Here is a 16,398-nt window from a genome sequence, read left to right on the forward strand (position 1 = left end):
AGTTTTATTTCTTTTCAGGTGGCCGGACTATTCTAACAATAATCAATCCCATTCACACGACACAAAAAATAAACTTGTAATTTATAAATGAAATGTAGTTGAATAAGGAAGCCACGAAGGGGTATTAAACCAAAGAATGTTAGACGAGGATATCTAATAGAATGTTGAATTCTATTATTTAGTTTGACATTTATAAATTTTTCTTTTTTTATAATTAAGACATGAAATATCGTGTGAATGTGATGTCTTTGACAAAGCCAAGTACAAAAATGTTTCAGAAATAACATCACATAAGAGGAAGATGACAACAAAATAATATTTTATTTTTTTTGTTTTTCGTAGTCGACATGGTTTAATTTACTCTTTTTCATGTACTAAGAGATTGGTAACCATCTTCCCGGTTTTGTCTCCGATATATAACAGCTGCTATTAGAACCACTACCGCCACCAACACCGTCAGAGCCAAAAAGGCTAAAACGCTCACGCTTCTCGCAGGTACCTATAAGGAAGTAACATATACTAACGTCAGTAAAGTAATCACATGGCAATATCTCCCAAACATTATATGTATGTATTGAAACCAGTTTGATTTCAACCAATATTGAGTACCGGGTAGTTACCTGAAAAAGATTAAGCAGGGAGTTCTCTGGTTCAGGCAACTGCTGAGCAACGAGGATGTAAAAGAGTCCCATAACTCCGGTATGACCAACGGCATTACTGTAATTAAACTCCATAGTCAGTGTCTCTCCATAGCTCACTTTCACTGGATCAGCAGGATAACATGACGTCATTCCAACAACGTAACCAGATTCGTTTCCAGGTCCAACTCCATTGCCATACTTGGGCATCGAAGTACATATTCCTTCACCGTTCTGATACAAGAGTCTCAAATCAATGAAAATGTATCCATGTATTAGATATATGTTATTCGCCTAAACTAAATCAGATTTAGTTACCTCTCGGTACAGAGCAGCACGGATACCGCCCGCGTGTTGGTGAGCTACGCCGTAGATAATATACCCATTAAAAGGCATCACTAAGCTCTTTTTTCTTAACGTCAATGCATCCATCGCCATTGGTTTTGCACGGTTCCACATCGTATTCCACCTGAAAAAGCACACAAAGACCCTAATATTCTTAAAGAATAAAGACGAAGTAACAGAACTAAGCAAATAGGAAAGTTCTTACTGACATGGCAATTATGTTCTTGGCTATCTCCTATTGATCTTTTCGAAGAACTGTAACATCGAGAACATAAACTTTAACGGGCAAAACCATGTTGTCCCAATCAACCCATCTCAAGGTATACTTCAAATACAGATTTCTTGTTTTCTCCCCATTGTCAAATCCACTTTTCACCCGACATTGAGTCTTATCGTAGCAGCAGTATAACCCTCCTTTGTATCCGGGCTTTATAGCACGACCGTACTCATCAACGGTTACATTATACAGATCACACAGACATTCTATGCACCCTGTCCTGTCTTCCACACCTCTCGTGTCTATTGCGTGAACGTAAAAAGCCACTTGAATTCATAGCCATCAGGTCTTTCCTCAGGATTATCGATTTCAATCGCGTAAGGATCAGGGATATGCGTGGAGGTATGGCGGGTTTCAGATGCTGATCCAAAGTAGTATTTGAGTGTAGTCATGCATAACCCTCCGTTTGTTAGAAAAATAATATCCGAAGATGTCGAATCACGATTGCTTCCGGGATCTTGACTTGAAAATCCGTGATTCCTAAACATTTCTTGTTGTGGAAGCTTAGAAGAACCTTTACGCACATAGTAAGGTTCAACAACCCAGTGATGGAGATATGTCTCATGTAGAGGGACGGGTTTGCCCGCTTCGTCAACTACTTCAGCATCGAAACTTTTGAGGCCGATATGCCCCCTTGGGAAATCCATATCGAAGAAGTAAGAATTTGAAACTGATCCAGGACTCATCACCAGTTTTGGTGAGAGAAAGACTTCGGATTTTATCTTATTCTTGGTACCTAGAAAGCCTTGGCTCGGTGATATGGTTGTTGCGAGCAGAGCAAGAACTAAGAAGAAGATCAGGGATCTCATGTGGTAACCAGCCATTATCCTCTGTTTCAAGATCATAATTAAGGAATGTGATTTAGATTTAAAAAAAAAAAAAAATCATAACCATGGCCATGGGATAAAGTATATTAAGCTCTAAAACTAACAAACCCACTTGAACCCTAGTTTAACTAGAAGATTTTACTTCCTATGTTCCTAATTGATTATATTTTTAGTATTTTTCACACAAATTAATAAAATATATTAAAATTTGATTATAAATGTCTTGTTTTTTGTAATTTCAAATTTCTATAACTCTAAACCAATAGTATTTAGTTATTTTTCTTAAAATTTACAATTCATCATCAATAACTATTAAAAAGTGCATTGGTAACTTATAAATAACATCTTTTTGAAACAATTTTTTTCTTCTACAAATAGGATTAATAAGTAAAGGATGAAGTATTAATTAGTACATGGTTACTTATCTATATAAATCCAAAATTAAAAAACTTTCCAGCTACCCATGACTCTAAAATACAGATAAATGGGAAGCTATAATATATTTCATATCATCCTGAAGTAAAATCAAAACTCGAACACGAAAAAAACCTAAAACTTAAACCCCTGGTTTCAGATCATCCATAAACAGATACATAGACTAGACATCATATGATTAAGACTTACTTTAAAAAAAAAGTTCGAACGTATCCACCCCCTCGGAACAATCTTCTGGTTTTTAGTTCGATATTCCAAAACCCAAAAATTTGATTGTGAAATCAATCACAGAAAAAACAAAGATGATAGATAAAGAGAGATAGAGAGGTTTACATGGGTATGAATCGAAAAGAGAAGGCTTTCCCACTTGTAATGAATCCAACGAAGAAGAAAACGATTCGAGAGTAATAATCTCTATTTATCATGTGAACGTGCTCCATAACCATAAGCAAGCGCATAGACGTAAAGGACGCGAGCATTGTTGTTACCATACACGTGTACTGGCGTCCTCACTTATTTTCCTCGTTCAGTCCTCGTCGTACCAAAAGATATCCATAAATGTGTGATGGTTAATAGGCGACCGAAAAGAGAGAAAATAATAATAATAATACAGGACCGGAAGACAATGGGACCATAAAATTATTACTTCCACGTTGCCATCGCATTGAAGTTCAAGTTTCCCATTTTATTCAATCAAATTCAAATCTACCAATTCCAACTGATCAACAGAAAACCACAAATTGCTATAGGGTGTTGTTGTTGGTTCTGTTTTTAGTGTCTGCTTTGGTTTCAGTTCTCGGGGTTTACTTTGGCCTTTGACGTTGGTGTGTGTTGACTTGTACTGTAGTTACTTTATTCTTATTTTACCCACTAACCATATAATCCATTTTTTTATGTCACAATTCCAATTATATTTCAATAAATGGGACGTAGTTGTTGAGTAACCTGGTTAGGGTACGATGAACCTACTCAATTTTTTTTTTTTTTTTTGACAGCAATGAACCTATTCAATTTAAAGATTTGAAGCTTACAAATTTTTATTAGATGGATTTAAATAGTTTTACTAAAAGATATTGGGCTAATATGCAATATTGATAAAAGCTGAAGGTCCTCATGTCGAATTTGATTTTCTGCGGGCAGGACTATGAGTATGACAAAACGGTACACCCAAACACCACGGACGAGAGCGAGGGAGAAGACGATGACGAACAAGGAGAAAGCGCGGAACGATCCCTTACTCTGAACCACCATAGCCAGTACGTATGAATTGTTCTTAACCTAATTTTTCCAATTGTTCGGCTGCTTTGTTTGCATTGAGACAACAACAATAATAACATTCTGTTGTATTGTACGTAGTTGTTAAGAAAAGTTTCTGCATTATTTGTGTGAATGTTATGTCTTTGACAAAGCCAAGTACTAACTGTTTCAGTAATAACATCAAGACAACAAACTATTCTTTTATTTGTTTTTTTTTCGTAGTCGACATGGTTTTACTCTTTCTTCATGTACTTAAAGATTGGTAACCATCTTCCCAGTTCTGTCTTCTGTATACAACGGCGGCTATTAGAACCACTACCGCCACCAACACAGTCACAGCCAAAAATGCTAAAACGCTCACGCTTTCCGCATGTGCCTACAAGGAAGTGGCGTATATACTAACGTCAGTATAGTAATCACATGGCACAATATCTCCCAAACAGTATGTGTACTGAAACCGGTTTGACGTAAACCGATATTCAGTAACGAGTCCGGGTGGGTTATATATACCTGAAAAAGATAAGGCAAGGAGCTCTCTGGTTCAGGCAACTGCTGAACAACGAGGATGTAAAAGAGTCCCATAACTCCGGTATGAGCAACAGCACTACTGTAATTAACCTCCAAACTCAATGTCTCTCCATAGCTCACTTTCACTGGATCAGCAGGATAACAAGACGTCATTCCAACAACGTAACCAGCTTCGTTTCCAGGTTCAACTCCATTGCCATACTTAGGCATCGAGGTACATATTCCTTCACCGTTCTGATCCACAAAAACAAGAGTCTCAAAGATGTTTTCAATCTTTTCGATTTTTGAAGTAGCCTTAAACTAAGCCAGATTTAGTTACCTCTCGGTACAGAGCAGCACGGATACCACCCACGTGTTGGTGAGCTACGCCGTAGATAATATACCCACTAAATGGCATCATGAAGCTATTTTTCTTAACATCAATGCATCCATCAGCATTGCTTTTGCACGGTTTCACCTCGTATTCCACCTGAAAATGCACAAAGACCCTAAAATTATTAGAGAGTGAAGTCCAAGTAACAGAATTAAGCAGATAGGAAAGTTCTTACTGACATGGCAATTATGTTCTTGGCTATCTCCTACTGATCTTTTCCAAGAATCTGTAACATCGAAAACATAAACTTTAGCGGGCAAAACAGTGTTGTCCCAATCAACCCATCTCAAGGTATACTTCAAATACAGATTTCTTGTTTTCTCCCCATTGTCAAATCCGCTTTTCACCCGACATTGAGTCTTATCCTAGCAGCAGTCTAAACCTCCTTTGTATCCAGGGTCTTAAAGCACGACCGTACTCATTAACAGTTACATTATACAGATCACACAGACACTCCAAGCATCCTCTCTTGTCTTCCACACCTCTGGTGTCTATTGCGTGAACGTTAAGATGCCATTTGAATTCATAGCCATCAGGTCTTTCCTCAGGACTGTCGATTTCAATTGCGTAAGGATCAGGAATATAGGAGGAGGTATGGCGGGTTTCAGATGCTGACCCAAAGTAATATATGAGTGTACTCATGCACAACCCTCCGTTTTTAACAATAATAATATCCGATGATGTCGAATCAAGATTGCTTTCGGAATCTTTCCTTGAAAACCCGTGATTCTTAAACATTTCTTGACGTGGAAGCTCAGAAGAACCTTTACGCGCATAGAAAGGATAGACATTCCAATGGTGGAGATATGTCTCATGTAGAGGGACGGGTTTGCCCGTTTCGTCAACTAATTCAGCATCGAAACCTTTGAGGCCGATATGCCCTCTTGGGAATTCCATGTCGAAGAAGTAAGAATTTGAAACTGATCCAGGACTCATCACCAGTTTTGGTGAGAGAAAGACTTCAGATTTTATCTTATTCTTGGTACCTAGAAAGCCTTGGCTCGGTGATGTGGTTAATGCGAGCAGAGCAAGAATTAAGAACAAGATCAGGGATCTCCTGTGGTAAGTAAACATTGGATAAACTGATAAAGTATCTCGAACTCTAGACCTAACGTTTTTAGGAATCAAACTATCAAAACCACTAACCCTAAGGTAATTAGAAGATACATGGTTGCTTATATAAAACCCCAAAATTTAAAAACTTCCAGCAACCTATGACTCAAAATACATGTAAATGGGAAGCTAATATTTCAAATCATCCTGAAGTAAAATCAAAACTCGAACACGAAAAATCAAAATTCAAACCCCTGGTTTCAGTCCATCCATAAACAGAGACATAGACATAGACATAATATGACTTTTTAAAGTTCGAACGTATCCAATCGGAACAATCTTTCCAACGAAAACCCAAAAAAACTTGACCGTGAAATCAATCAGAGGAAACAAAGATAGAAACAAAGATGAGAAATAAAGAGAGGTTTACGTGCCTGGGTACGAAACTGATAAAAACAGAGAAAACTTTCCCGCTTGCAATGAATGGAGTGTCTCGCCCAATGAAGAAGTCAAGAAGAACAACGAATTCGAGAGTTATTTCTATTTTTATTATATCATGTGAGTATTACGAATTGTGCTCAATAATCACAAAGCAAGGACGCGAGCATCAGCTGTTACCTAACACGTGTACTAACAAGTAACAAATGATCATGTGCTCACGTCGTCACAGACCCGGGGTTTCATTTTCCTCTTTCAGTTGTTATTGTCGTACCAGAAGATATTTATTTATAATATGTGATGGTTAATAAACGACCGAAATAATAATTAAAAAGACCAAAAGAAAGACAGGAAAATTAAAATATCATATGTCGTCGAATTCTGATTGGTTCTTACTTCCACGTTTTTCTCTTTTTTTTTTTTTTTTTTTAGTTTCCACGTTACCATTATAATTAAGGGCCCATATATTTTTATCCAATCAAATCTCCAGTCCAAATCTCCAGTCCAAGTGAGAACAGAAAACCATTAATTGTTGCTGGTTCTCCTTTACCTCTGTTTCAGTTCTCCGGTTTAGTTTGGCTTTTGACGTTGGTTTGTTGGGTTGTACTTATTCTTATTTACGTGTGTTAGCACTTAGCCGTGCTGACCTAGAGAAAAAATAGGTAAAATGCCCAAAGCCAATAAACATAAACCATTTTTAGGCCACAATTCAAAAGTATATTTGTTGGTTAGGTTGGTGTAAGTTGTCTCAAATTAATATGCCTAATTATGTGCTTTTTATTCTTACTGTTTCTTTATATATACTAAAAGTGCAAACGCCTAGATATGTTTGTTCATTTGCCATGTCAAGATAAACTCTGGAGATTGATGTTGAAAAGGATAAGATATGTTTGATCCTTTGTAGGTATCTACATATCCATATATAGGTGACGTATCTTAAAAAGGCGAAGTTCAACAAGGAACAATTAAACTAAATTACAAATAATATCATTGTATTTTAAGAGACATTATATATGCTCCAACTGTTACAGAAATAATATCACATGACATCAAAGGAAGATGACAACAAAATAATAATCTTTTATTTTATTTCTTCGTATACAAACATACTTCACTTTCATATGTAGTCGATCGCGATGGTTTACTCTTTTATTCAAGTAGTAAGAGATTGGTAACCATCTTCCCGGTTTTGTCTCCCGTATATCACGGCGGCTATTAGAACCACTACCGCCACCACCACCGTCACGGCCAAGTATGCTAAAACGCTCACGCTTCTCACAGGTGCCTACAAGGAAGTAACATATCCATTAACGTCAGTATGACAATATCTCCCAAACATTATATGTATTGAAACTGGTTTGATTTAACCCAAGATTGAGTACCGGGTAGTTAGTTACCTGAAAAAGATTAGGCAAGGAGAGCTCTGGTTCAGGCAACTGCTGCGCAACGAGGATGTAAAAGAGTCCCATAACTCCCGTATGACCAACGGCACTACTGTAATTAAACTCCATAGTCAATGTCTCTCCATAGCTCACTTTCACTGGATCAGCAGGATAACAAGACGCCATTCCAACAATGTAACCAGCTTCGTTTCCAGGTTCAACTCCATTTCCATACTTGGCCATCGAAGTACATATTCCTTCACCGCTCTTATCCACAAACACAAAAGTATCAATTCAATACAAAAATGTTTTCTATCTTTTCGTTTAGCTTAAACTAAATCAGTCTTAGTTACCTCTCGGTACAGAGCAGCACCGATACCTCCCGCGTGTTGGTGAGCTACCCCGTAGACAATATACCCATCAAATGGCATCATTAAGCTCTTTTTCTTAACATCAATGCATCCATCGCCACTGGTTGTGCACGGTTTCACCTCGTATTCTACCTGAAAAAGCACAAAAGACCCTAAAATTATTAGACAATGAAATCGAAGTAACAGAACTAAGCAGATATAGGAAAGTTTTTACTGACATGGCAATTATGTTCTTGGATATCTCCTGTTGATCCCTCTGATTTTTTCCAAGAATCTGTAACATCGAGAATATAAAATTTAGCGGGCAAAACCGTGTTGTCCCAATCAACCCATCTCAAGGTATACTTCAAATACAGATTTCTTGTTTTCTTCCCGTTGTCAAATCCGCTCTTCACCAGACATTGAGTCTTATCGTAGCAACAGTATAAACCTCCTTTGTATCCAGGGTTTATAGCACGACCGTACTCATCAACGGTTACATTATAGAGATCACAAACACATTCTATGCATCCTTTCCTGTCTTCCACACCTCTCGTGTCTATCGCGTGAAGGTTGAGAAGCCATTTTAAGTCATAACCATCAGGTCTCTCCTGAGGATTATCGATTTCAACTGCGTAAGGATCAGGAAGATACGTTGAGGTTTTGCGGGTTTCTGATCCTAACCCATAGTAGTGTCTGAGTCTTCTCCTGCACAACCCTCCGTTGTTTACAAAAATAAAATCCGACGATCTTGAATCAAGATTGCTTCCGGGATCTTGACTTGAAACTCCCTGATTCCTAAACATTTCTTGCTGTGGAAGCGTAGAAGAGCCTTTACGCGCATAGTAAGGTTTGACAACCCAGTGGTGGAGATATGTCTCATGTAGAGGGACGGGGTTGCCAGCTTCATCAACTACTTCAGCATCGAAACTTTTGAGGCCGATATGCCCTCTTGGGAAATCGATGTCGTATAAGTAAGCATTTGAAACTGATCCAGGATTCATCACCAGTTTTGGTGATAAAAAGACTGCAGATTTTATCTTATTCTCGGTCCGTAGAAAGCCTTGGCTCGATGATGCGAGCAGAGCAAGAGCTAAGAACAAGATTAACGATCTCTTGTGGTAACGAGCCATATTATCTCCCCTGTTTCAAGATCATATAAAAAGAGAGGTAAGTAGTAACGTGATTTAGCTGATAAAAATCATAAACGTGGGATTAAAGTATCTCAAAACACTCTAAACCTAACTTCGTTTGATTTTGATTGGCATCAAAATATCAAAACCACTTGAACCCTAACTTAACCAGAAGACTAAACGTATCTACTCGTAACTATCATGACACAAAACCAAGCTTCAATTGCGAAATCAAAACACAAAAGAAACAAAGATGACATAGATAAAAGAGAGAGAGAGCGAGAGGTTTACGTGGGTAAGAATTCGGATAAAACAGAGATGATTGACGTTTTCCCGCTTTAGGAATGAATAAAGTGCAATTCGAGGTTATCTCTCTATTTATCATGTCTTGTTGGAATTACGATTAGTTGTGGTGTGCCCCATAAGCGCAGAGACGTAAACGACGCGAGCTTCCTTATATACCTGACGCGTGTAAAACATTGACGTCCTCACTGTCGTCACAAATCCGGTTTTCATTTTTCCTCTTCATCAGTAACCCGGTTAGAGTAATCTCTCTTACATCAAACCCAGTAACCCACAATAAAAATCAACATAATTACTTAACTTAGTCTCAAAATGAAGGAGAGACGGAAATCTAATTTAAGATAGCTAAGAAAATAAAGACGTAACGTTACTCACGTACGTGTATGTCTTTGTTGATGTGAAAGTAAAAAAAACAAAAAAAAAAATAGAATTGTGAAATCTCAAGTTGGCAAAGTTGTTTTTGGATTGCTATACATATGGATCAGTTTAAAAGTCAATTGAAATATTTTCAAGTAATTGAAAAAATTTGTGAAAATCTACAAAACAAGGATAACACTTGATTTAAAACTCTTTTAGTATAGAGTATATATACATTATAAAAATAGAGAAATATCCTAAAATATAACTAAAACAATTTTTATGGACAACTATAAAATATATTTCATAATTTCTAAAAATAACATTATTTAACAAATTACAATATTTAAAATTAATTTTTAGAATTTTGTTTTTAGGTTTGAGTTCTCAATTTCACATTTAAAATATAGTTTTGAGGAGGTAGGGTTTAATATTTTGAATTTAGGATTTAATTTTAAACGATTAATTTTGAAATATAATACTATTTTTAGAATTTTAGAGATGCTATGCTAAGTTTGAAAAAAAAAATATTTTGGTGTTATTTGTGAGAATCTCTTTTTTAAATATGATAACTAATGATTTACAACTCTTTTAATGAAGAGATTATAAATATAAGAACCAATAACACTTTATTTTGAGTAAAGTATTTAAAATCTTTGCCTGTATAACATTGGATTTTGGTTAGAGTTGGACAACCCAAGAGTTTTTGGGCTAATATGGGGTATTGATAAAAGTTGAAGGTCCTTATGACGAAATTTGATTTCCCTACGGGCACGACTAAGAAGGTCACCAGGGACGGACGAGAGCGACGGAGTAAGTAAGACGATGACGAACAAGGAGAAAGCGCGGGAAAGAAGAGAGAAGAGGATGCAGGAGATCTCTCTCCTTCGAACGATACCTTACTCTGACCACACCAGGTAATGAATGAATAATCCAACCTAATTTCTCCAATCCTTCGGCTGCTTTGTATCGTCATTTACTTACTCTGCGATAATCTCAGGCTCACAGCATTGTTTGATGAGTTTAAGTTTCTATTTTTCTTGATTTGGAGATGAGCAGATTGAATTAGGATTCTTGGTATTTGGGTTTAAATTAAACCAGTACTTTGGAGAAACTGAAATTAAAGTCTATGCCTTTGAAGCCCTCTTCTTGATTTTTGACTTGTGAGATTTTTAGGTGGTGGTCTTGTGAAAATGTAGCAGTGGTGACCGGTTCAAACCGTGGAATTGGACTTGAGATTGCAAGGCAGCTTGCAGGTCATGGATTGACTGTTATTCTTACAGCCAGAAACGTGGATGCTGGCCTTGAAGCAGTTAAATCCTTGAGGGACCAAGAACAAGGTCTCAAGATTGATTTTCATCAGCTTGATGTCACGGACGCTTCGTCCATTAGAGAGTTTGGTTGCTGGATTAAGCAAACATTTGGACGTTTAGATATCCTCGTAAGATCCTCTTTATCGATTCGTTCGTTATATCGTAGAGAGTAATTTGTCTGTTTACCTTTGATTGATTTATACACATTTTTTTGTTTTGTGTTACTGTATGTTTCAGGTGAACAATGCAGGTGTCAACTACAATCTTGGTTCAGATAATTCTGTTGAATTTGCTGAGACAGTTATATCTACTAACTACTTAGGAACCAAAAACATGACGAAAGCTATGATACCATTGATGAGACCATCTCCTCATGGCGCTCGTATTGTTAACGTTAGTTCTCGTCTAGGTAGAGTTAACGGAAGACGTAATGTAAGTAACTCTTTCACTGTTAATCCTTAAAATTTTTGTTAGGGGAAAATCTTGTAAAGCTCATGCCATTAAATGATCCGTACGAATTGCAGAGACTTGCAAATGTAGAGTTGAGAGATCAGCTAAGCAATCCGGATTTGCTGACCGAGGAACTTATAGACAGAACTGTCTCTGACTTCATCAACCAAGTAAAAGAGGGAACTTGGGAATCAGGAGGGTGGCCTCAGACATTCACCGACTACTCCATGTCTAAGCTTGCCGTGAATGCTTACACAAGACTTTTGGCAAAAGAACTTTCAAGAAGAGGAGAGGAAGAGAAGATTTATGTTAACAGCTTTTGTCCTGGTTGGGTGAAGACTGCGATGACTGGCTACGTTGGAAATATGCCACCTGAAGATGCAGCTGATACCGGAGTTTGGCTTAGCCTAGTTCTTTCCGAAGAGGCGGTGACTGGAAAATTCTTTGCTGAGAGACGTGAGATCAACTTCTGAGGTTGTTGAAAGTTGGAAATATATTCTGTTGCTTTCGTTTAGTGTCAAAGGTTTTGGAACATCAATCTAAACAGGTCTAAGTTGATAAGAGTTAAGCGTTTATACGACACTAGTGTGATTTGTCACAACTAATTAAGACATGTTTAGATTAAATGTTTATAGTCTTTAGTTATAATCAGCAACCGACCTTAGCTCAGTTGGTAGAGCGGAAGACTGTAGTGTTAGCAGACAATCTTTAGGTCGCTGGTTCGATTCCGGCAGGTCGGATTTTAAAATTTTATTTTTCCTCATAATGTCAGTAGTTGACCGTTTTACCCCTATGTTCCTATCAGTTCCCACTTCCCACTTTAACTCGAATGGTAAAATTTTAAAACGATATGACAAAAAAAAGGTTCTGAATCTACAAAATACAGACATAAGAAGAAACAAAACCAACCAACCAATAGAAACAAATTCCAACACTGGTCCTTACCAAGGTTTCAGATCAGCGACCGGTCCTGCTGTCCAGTTTAACAGCTTCTCACCTGGTCTCAGATACACACTCCTCTCATGCGGCAGCTTACGAGCCAACCCATTCAACACTTGATGAAACGCATCCCCTGGTTGAGCCGGTTGCGGGAACAACATCGCCTGTTTCATCGATGGGTTTGCCAACAACCTCTGTTTTCTCAGTATAACCTCTGGTGGGATCGATGTGAGTATTGTGTCCAAGTAAGGAACATCCTTCTCATCCACAAACACGCCAATATCTTCCCAAGGTATCGCATCTGCAAAAGGTAACACAATGTCGTCTGCTATTATCACAGGGATGCAACCAAAGATCACGGCTTCCACCAGTCTTGGACTCCATGGGGCCCATCCAAGCGGGCATAAGCAGAAGATTGCTCTCTGCATGTCCTCATAATATGTTGTTGGGTGCTCTGTTGAGATGTCGAACAGCGGATTGTCTTTGAAGTTTTCCCATACAGCTGCTCGTGCGCCCCTGTGCCCATTGAAAACCAAAACATCATTACTGATTATAGGAGCAGTACGTGGGTGTTAAGTTCTATATCCACAATTCCAAATCAGTAAAGCAATTATCAACTGTTTAATGTGATTTATGTAATTCTTTTAAAATATAGCTAAGCATTCTAATAAGAAAATGTTACCTCGCATAGTAGCCACCCTCAGGATCATTTCCCACATCATAAAACAATCCTCTGAAATAAACAAAGATGGATCGAGGAGTTTTCTCAGGAATTAAGTGTGACTGCATCTTCTGTGGTGGAGCATACGGAGGAACAGTGATTGAACCCTCTTTCAAGCAAACATGATTCCTTTGACCAAATGTCTGCACCAGTGTAGCTCGTTGAAGCAAGGTTAGTATTCCTCTTCCTATTGCCTTCTCTTCCTGCCACAGTCAAGCACAAACAAGATATTACTTAAGACAGGTTAGCAACATTGCAGGTACAAATATTTGTATCACTGCTCAGTATAACTATTTCTGCTGCATCAGAAACGCTTTGCAAGTTAATTGTCACTATGACTATGAGTATGAAGGCATTAAGATCTACTGAACACTAGTTATAGACTTTTGGTTCCTAGTTTAGTCCAGGAGGAACTATACGTGAGAACATGATGAAACAAGTGCACAACTTAACCCGAGGACTCAGCATGGATTTCTCAAACACAAACAGAAATGCATCGGAATTTGTTGACATGACTAAGAATTCAGTTAAGATGTTGTATGGAACAGTGATCAACTCACAAGTTGCAGGACTGGAAACAATTCAGAGAGCAAGTTCAACATTGGCACACAACCAATAGTGTAGAGGCATTGATAAAGCAAAAGCCAAATTAAGAATTTAGGATAGGAAGTAAAAGAGAGATATTTTGTTTACTTGATAATGGAAACAGGCTCCAAAGTCATGAGGCACGACAAAGAAGTGGTCAGCTCCTTCAGTGCGATTCCAGTAAGGCCAATTTGAAGCAATGAGCTGAATGGCACTTCTCATCATTCGTGGAGATTTAAAAGGGAGAGGAAGCCCATTAGGAGTGAGATCACAAGTGGTGTAGACAGGAACGTAGAACCAATCAGCTTCCTCGGGATTAAGTGTTCGAACTGGGCTAGACAAAAGAAACCGCTGCATATATATCTCAGCAGCAAACATGTGGTTAAGACATCTCGGGTCTTTCTGAAGTATCTTCTTATTGTATTTACTCGGAAGCTCATAAACAAAGACTTTCAGTCTTCCCACAGGATCATCTTCCAACACATCACCAGCACTACCTATAATTCAAAATTTCACATGATTCTGCTTGAACATCAAAACACTGAATCCACAAGCAATGACTAAACTGTATAATAGCTCTCAACTATACAAAACTGGAAAATAATGCAAAATCAAAGTAAAAGCTCAAAAACAAGATAATGATTCGGCTAATTGAGGCATGAATCTTGCTTTAATTGGCCATAAGAAAATTACAAATCAATAATTCATCTTATTTTACATTGTTCCCCAGATTCAATTAGAATCAACCATAGATAACCTCTACTAAAAGGAAGGAACCCTAGTCTTCATTTCGATTAACAAACTAACTAATGACCACACAAACTCACATACTGAGAATCCCTAGAACTCCAAGTAAAAGAGCTGAATCCAAGTAACAAAAACCAAGAAATCAATCACTAGAATCCATAGATTGAGCTTCTCTGCACGGATAGGAAGCTAGAAATCACCTGAAATTCGCTCAGTTGGTTGACTACGACTCAGACGGAAAGCAGAAATCGTCGAGAAAGTGAGGTTACAAACAATGAAGATCAAAACCAAGCTCGATAGCTTCATTTTTCTATCTCTTGCTTCTCCCCAAGAAGCACCTAAGATCTTTCAAAATCCCAGATTATCGGAAGGAAAACATATAAAGTATATAAAGATCGGCGGAAACAGTTGAAATGTCAGAAAAAAAAAAATTAGTTGCTAAGAAAAGAGTTGACGGCCGAGATTGAGACTTGGAAACTGGAATAGAGATATAAAATTCGCCAACCGATTTTAGCTAGATCACGCCCAGAGTTGACAGCGAGAGAACAACGATTCTCATTTTTGAAGAAGATGCGTAGAAACGAGTAAGAAAAGGGAGAAGAAGAAGAAAGGACGTGAGATTCGTCTACGGCCAATACGACGTCGTTTGGGTGGGATCCCAATTTCGCCAAAGAGAGAGAGAGAGAAGTCGTTGGGGGTGAGATGATCAGTCCACGTCAGTCACTTTAAAAATATTATTATTTATATAATAACGACGTAATGGACTGGCCGAGATAAAAACTGTGTAAAGGTAAGCCCATTAATAAAACGGCCCAAAGGTAAAATTTTACAGTTTGTTTTGTTTTGCTAACAAATTTGTTTATTAATTTTAATAATATCCACTAAAAAAGAAAAATCGTATGAAAGTAGTGATACTGAGAGAATAGGGTGGTAATAGGGGGCGTTAGGAGTATTATTCAATCTTTTCAGGATTCTAAAACTCCAACAGTTAAATAACAGTGGTGAGAACAGTATTTTAAGAGTACCACAAGTCGCAACTCGCAATGATGATGGTGATGATATTATTATAATACAATGTACTTTACTTATTATTATACGTAGTAATAATGTTAAAAGATTTAATAAAAAAAAGGAAATGAGAGAGAGAGAGAAAGGACAAAAAAGAAAAGGTAAGAGAGGAAACTGAGGAGAGTGAGACAGTCAAATACAAAAACTACACAGACTGAGCAGTTTCTCAGAACTCCGATTTGACCTGTCGTTTCCTCATTGGCTAACTTTCCAACACTAAAGTTTTTTTATTCTCGGCTAATTTTCCTATGTTTTTTTTTTAAAACACTATTCTTTGTGTTCACTGTTTATTTCCCAAAGTTACGCAATCAATGTCCAATCCTATTCCCAGTTCCATTTTCCAAATATACATTATTGTAGTATGATATAATTGTTGGCATTAAAAGTTCATTTATCCAGGTTTTCTCACTTTTGTAAATAATTTTCTGCTATAATAAATGTAACCTTTTTCGTTACAATAAATGAATCCTTTTATTTATTTGCGTTATGAGAAACATAAAATATATTAGTAAATGCTAAGTGCAAATTCCAAACGGGAGAGGGGTCAGGTGTGTTTCCAGTCTATCATCTAATCCCACAAACTTTGGGTCTCATCTCTTCTACGATCCTCTACGTGTTGTCATCTCCGTAATTTGTAATTACCCCTATATATGCCCTAAAAGGCTAAAACACATTTTTTGTATATAAGAAAATCAGGTTTTTTAAAATACAATGTAACTGTTATTTACTATAAAAAAAACCCACCATCCAAAAATCAATGTTTGTATTTTTAAAACACATATAAAACTTTTCTTTGTATTAAGAAAATCATATATATTTTTTCAAAATTATAATTTGCAATGATAAACAATTTAAAATAACTATTTTATTTATATAATG

General features: G+C 37.2%; 3 protein-coding genes, 1 non-coding gene and 2 pseudogenes across 6 annotated transcripts; 2 read left to right on the forward strand and 4 right to left on the reverse strand.

Annotated features, from left to right (window-relative positions):
* Positions 1-189: 189 nt before the first annotated feature.
* LOC104762301 (uncharacterized) lies at positions 190-2,852 on the reverse strand (annotated as a pseudogene). The gene is made up of 5 exons (XR_015589268.1): positions 2,712-2,852; positions 1,193-2,090; positions 957-1,107; positions 621-872; positions 190-499 (listed from the first exon to the last, which is right to left on the reverse strand). The product of XR_015589268.1 is annotated as an uncharacterized LOC104762301 (transcript).
* A 1,026-nt stretch (positions 2,853-3,878) lies between these two features.
* LOC147923148 (uncharacterized) lies at positions 3,879-5,894 on the reverse strand (annotated as a pseudogene). The gene is made up of 4 exons (XR_015589267.1): positions 4,860-5,894; positions 4,627-4,776; positions 4,290-4,541; positions 3,879-4,155 (listed from the first exon to the last, which is right to left on the reverse strand). The product of XR_015589267.1 is annotated as an uncharacterized LOC147923148 (transcript).
* Positions 5,895-7,136: 1,242 nt separating this feature from the next.
* LOC104762299 (uncharacterized) lies at positions 7,137-9,642 on the reverse strand. The gene is made up of 5 exons (XM_087499971.1): positions 9,328-9,642; positions 8,143-9,046; positions 7,907-8,056; positions 7,569-7,820; positions 7,137-7,456 (listed from the first exon to the last, which is right to left on the reverse strand). The coding sequence occupies exons 2-5, from the start codon at positions 9,034-9,036 to the stop codon at positions 7,325-7,327; spliced, it is 1,428 nt and encodes a 475-aa protein (XP_087356097.1). The 5' UTR covers positions 9,037-9,046; positions 9,328-9,642; the 3' UTR covers positions 7,137-7,324.
* Positions 9,643-10,399: 757 nt separating this feature from the next.
* On the forward strand, positions 10,400-12,041 carry LOC147923149 (short-chain dehydrogenase/reductase 2-like). The gene is made up of 4 exons (XM_087499977.1): positions 10,400-10,613; positions 10,873-11,137; positions 11,247-11,441; positions 11,534-12,041. Exons 1-4 carry the CDS (start codon positions 10,522-10,524, stop codon positions 11,930-11,932), a joined length of 951 nt encoding a protein of 316 aa, XP_087356103.1. The 5' UTR covers positions 10,400-10,521; the 3' UTR covers positions 11,933-12,041.
* Positions 12,042-12,114: 73 nt separating this feature from the next.
* On the forward strand, positions 12,115-12,199 carry TRNAY-GUA (transfer RNA tyrosine (anticodon GUA)). Its single transcript is given in 2 exon segments — positions 12,115-12,151; positions 12,164-12,199. It is a non-coding gene; the product is annotated as a tRNA-Tyr (tRNA).
* A 79-nt stretch (positions 12,200-12,278) lies between these two features.
* Positions 12,279-15,201, reverse strand: LOC147923151 (putative beta-1,4-xylosyltransferase IRX10L). The gene is made up of 4 exons (XM_087499975.1): positions 14,652-15,201; positions 13,813-14,201; positions 13,081-13,322; positions 12,279-12,914 (listed from the first exon to the last, which is right to left on the reverse strand). Exons 1-4 carry the CDS (start codon positions 14,755-14,757, stop codon positions 12,401-12,403), a joined length of 1,251 nt encoding a protein of 416 aa, XP_087356101.1. The 5' UTR covers positions 14,758-15,201; the 3' UTR covers positions 12,279-12,400.
* Between the last annotated feature and the right edge of the window lie 1,197 nt (positions 15,202-16,398).

This window comes from Camelina sativa, chromosome 18 (genome assembly GCF_030686135.1).
Source record: "Camelina sativa cultivar CO46 ecotype springtype chromosome 18, ASM3068613v1".
Classification (NCBI taxonomy): domain Eukaryota; kingdom Viridiplantae; phylum Streptophyta; class Magnoliopsida; order Brassicales; family Brassicaceae; genus Camelina; species Camelina sativa.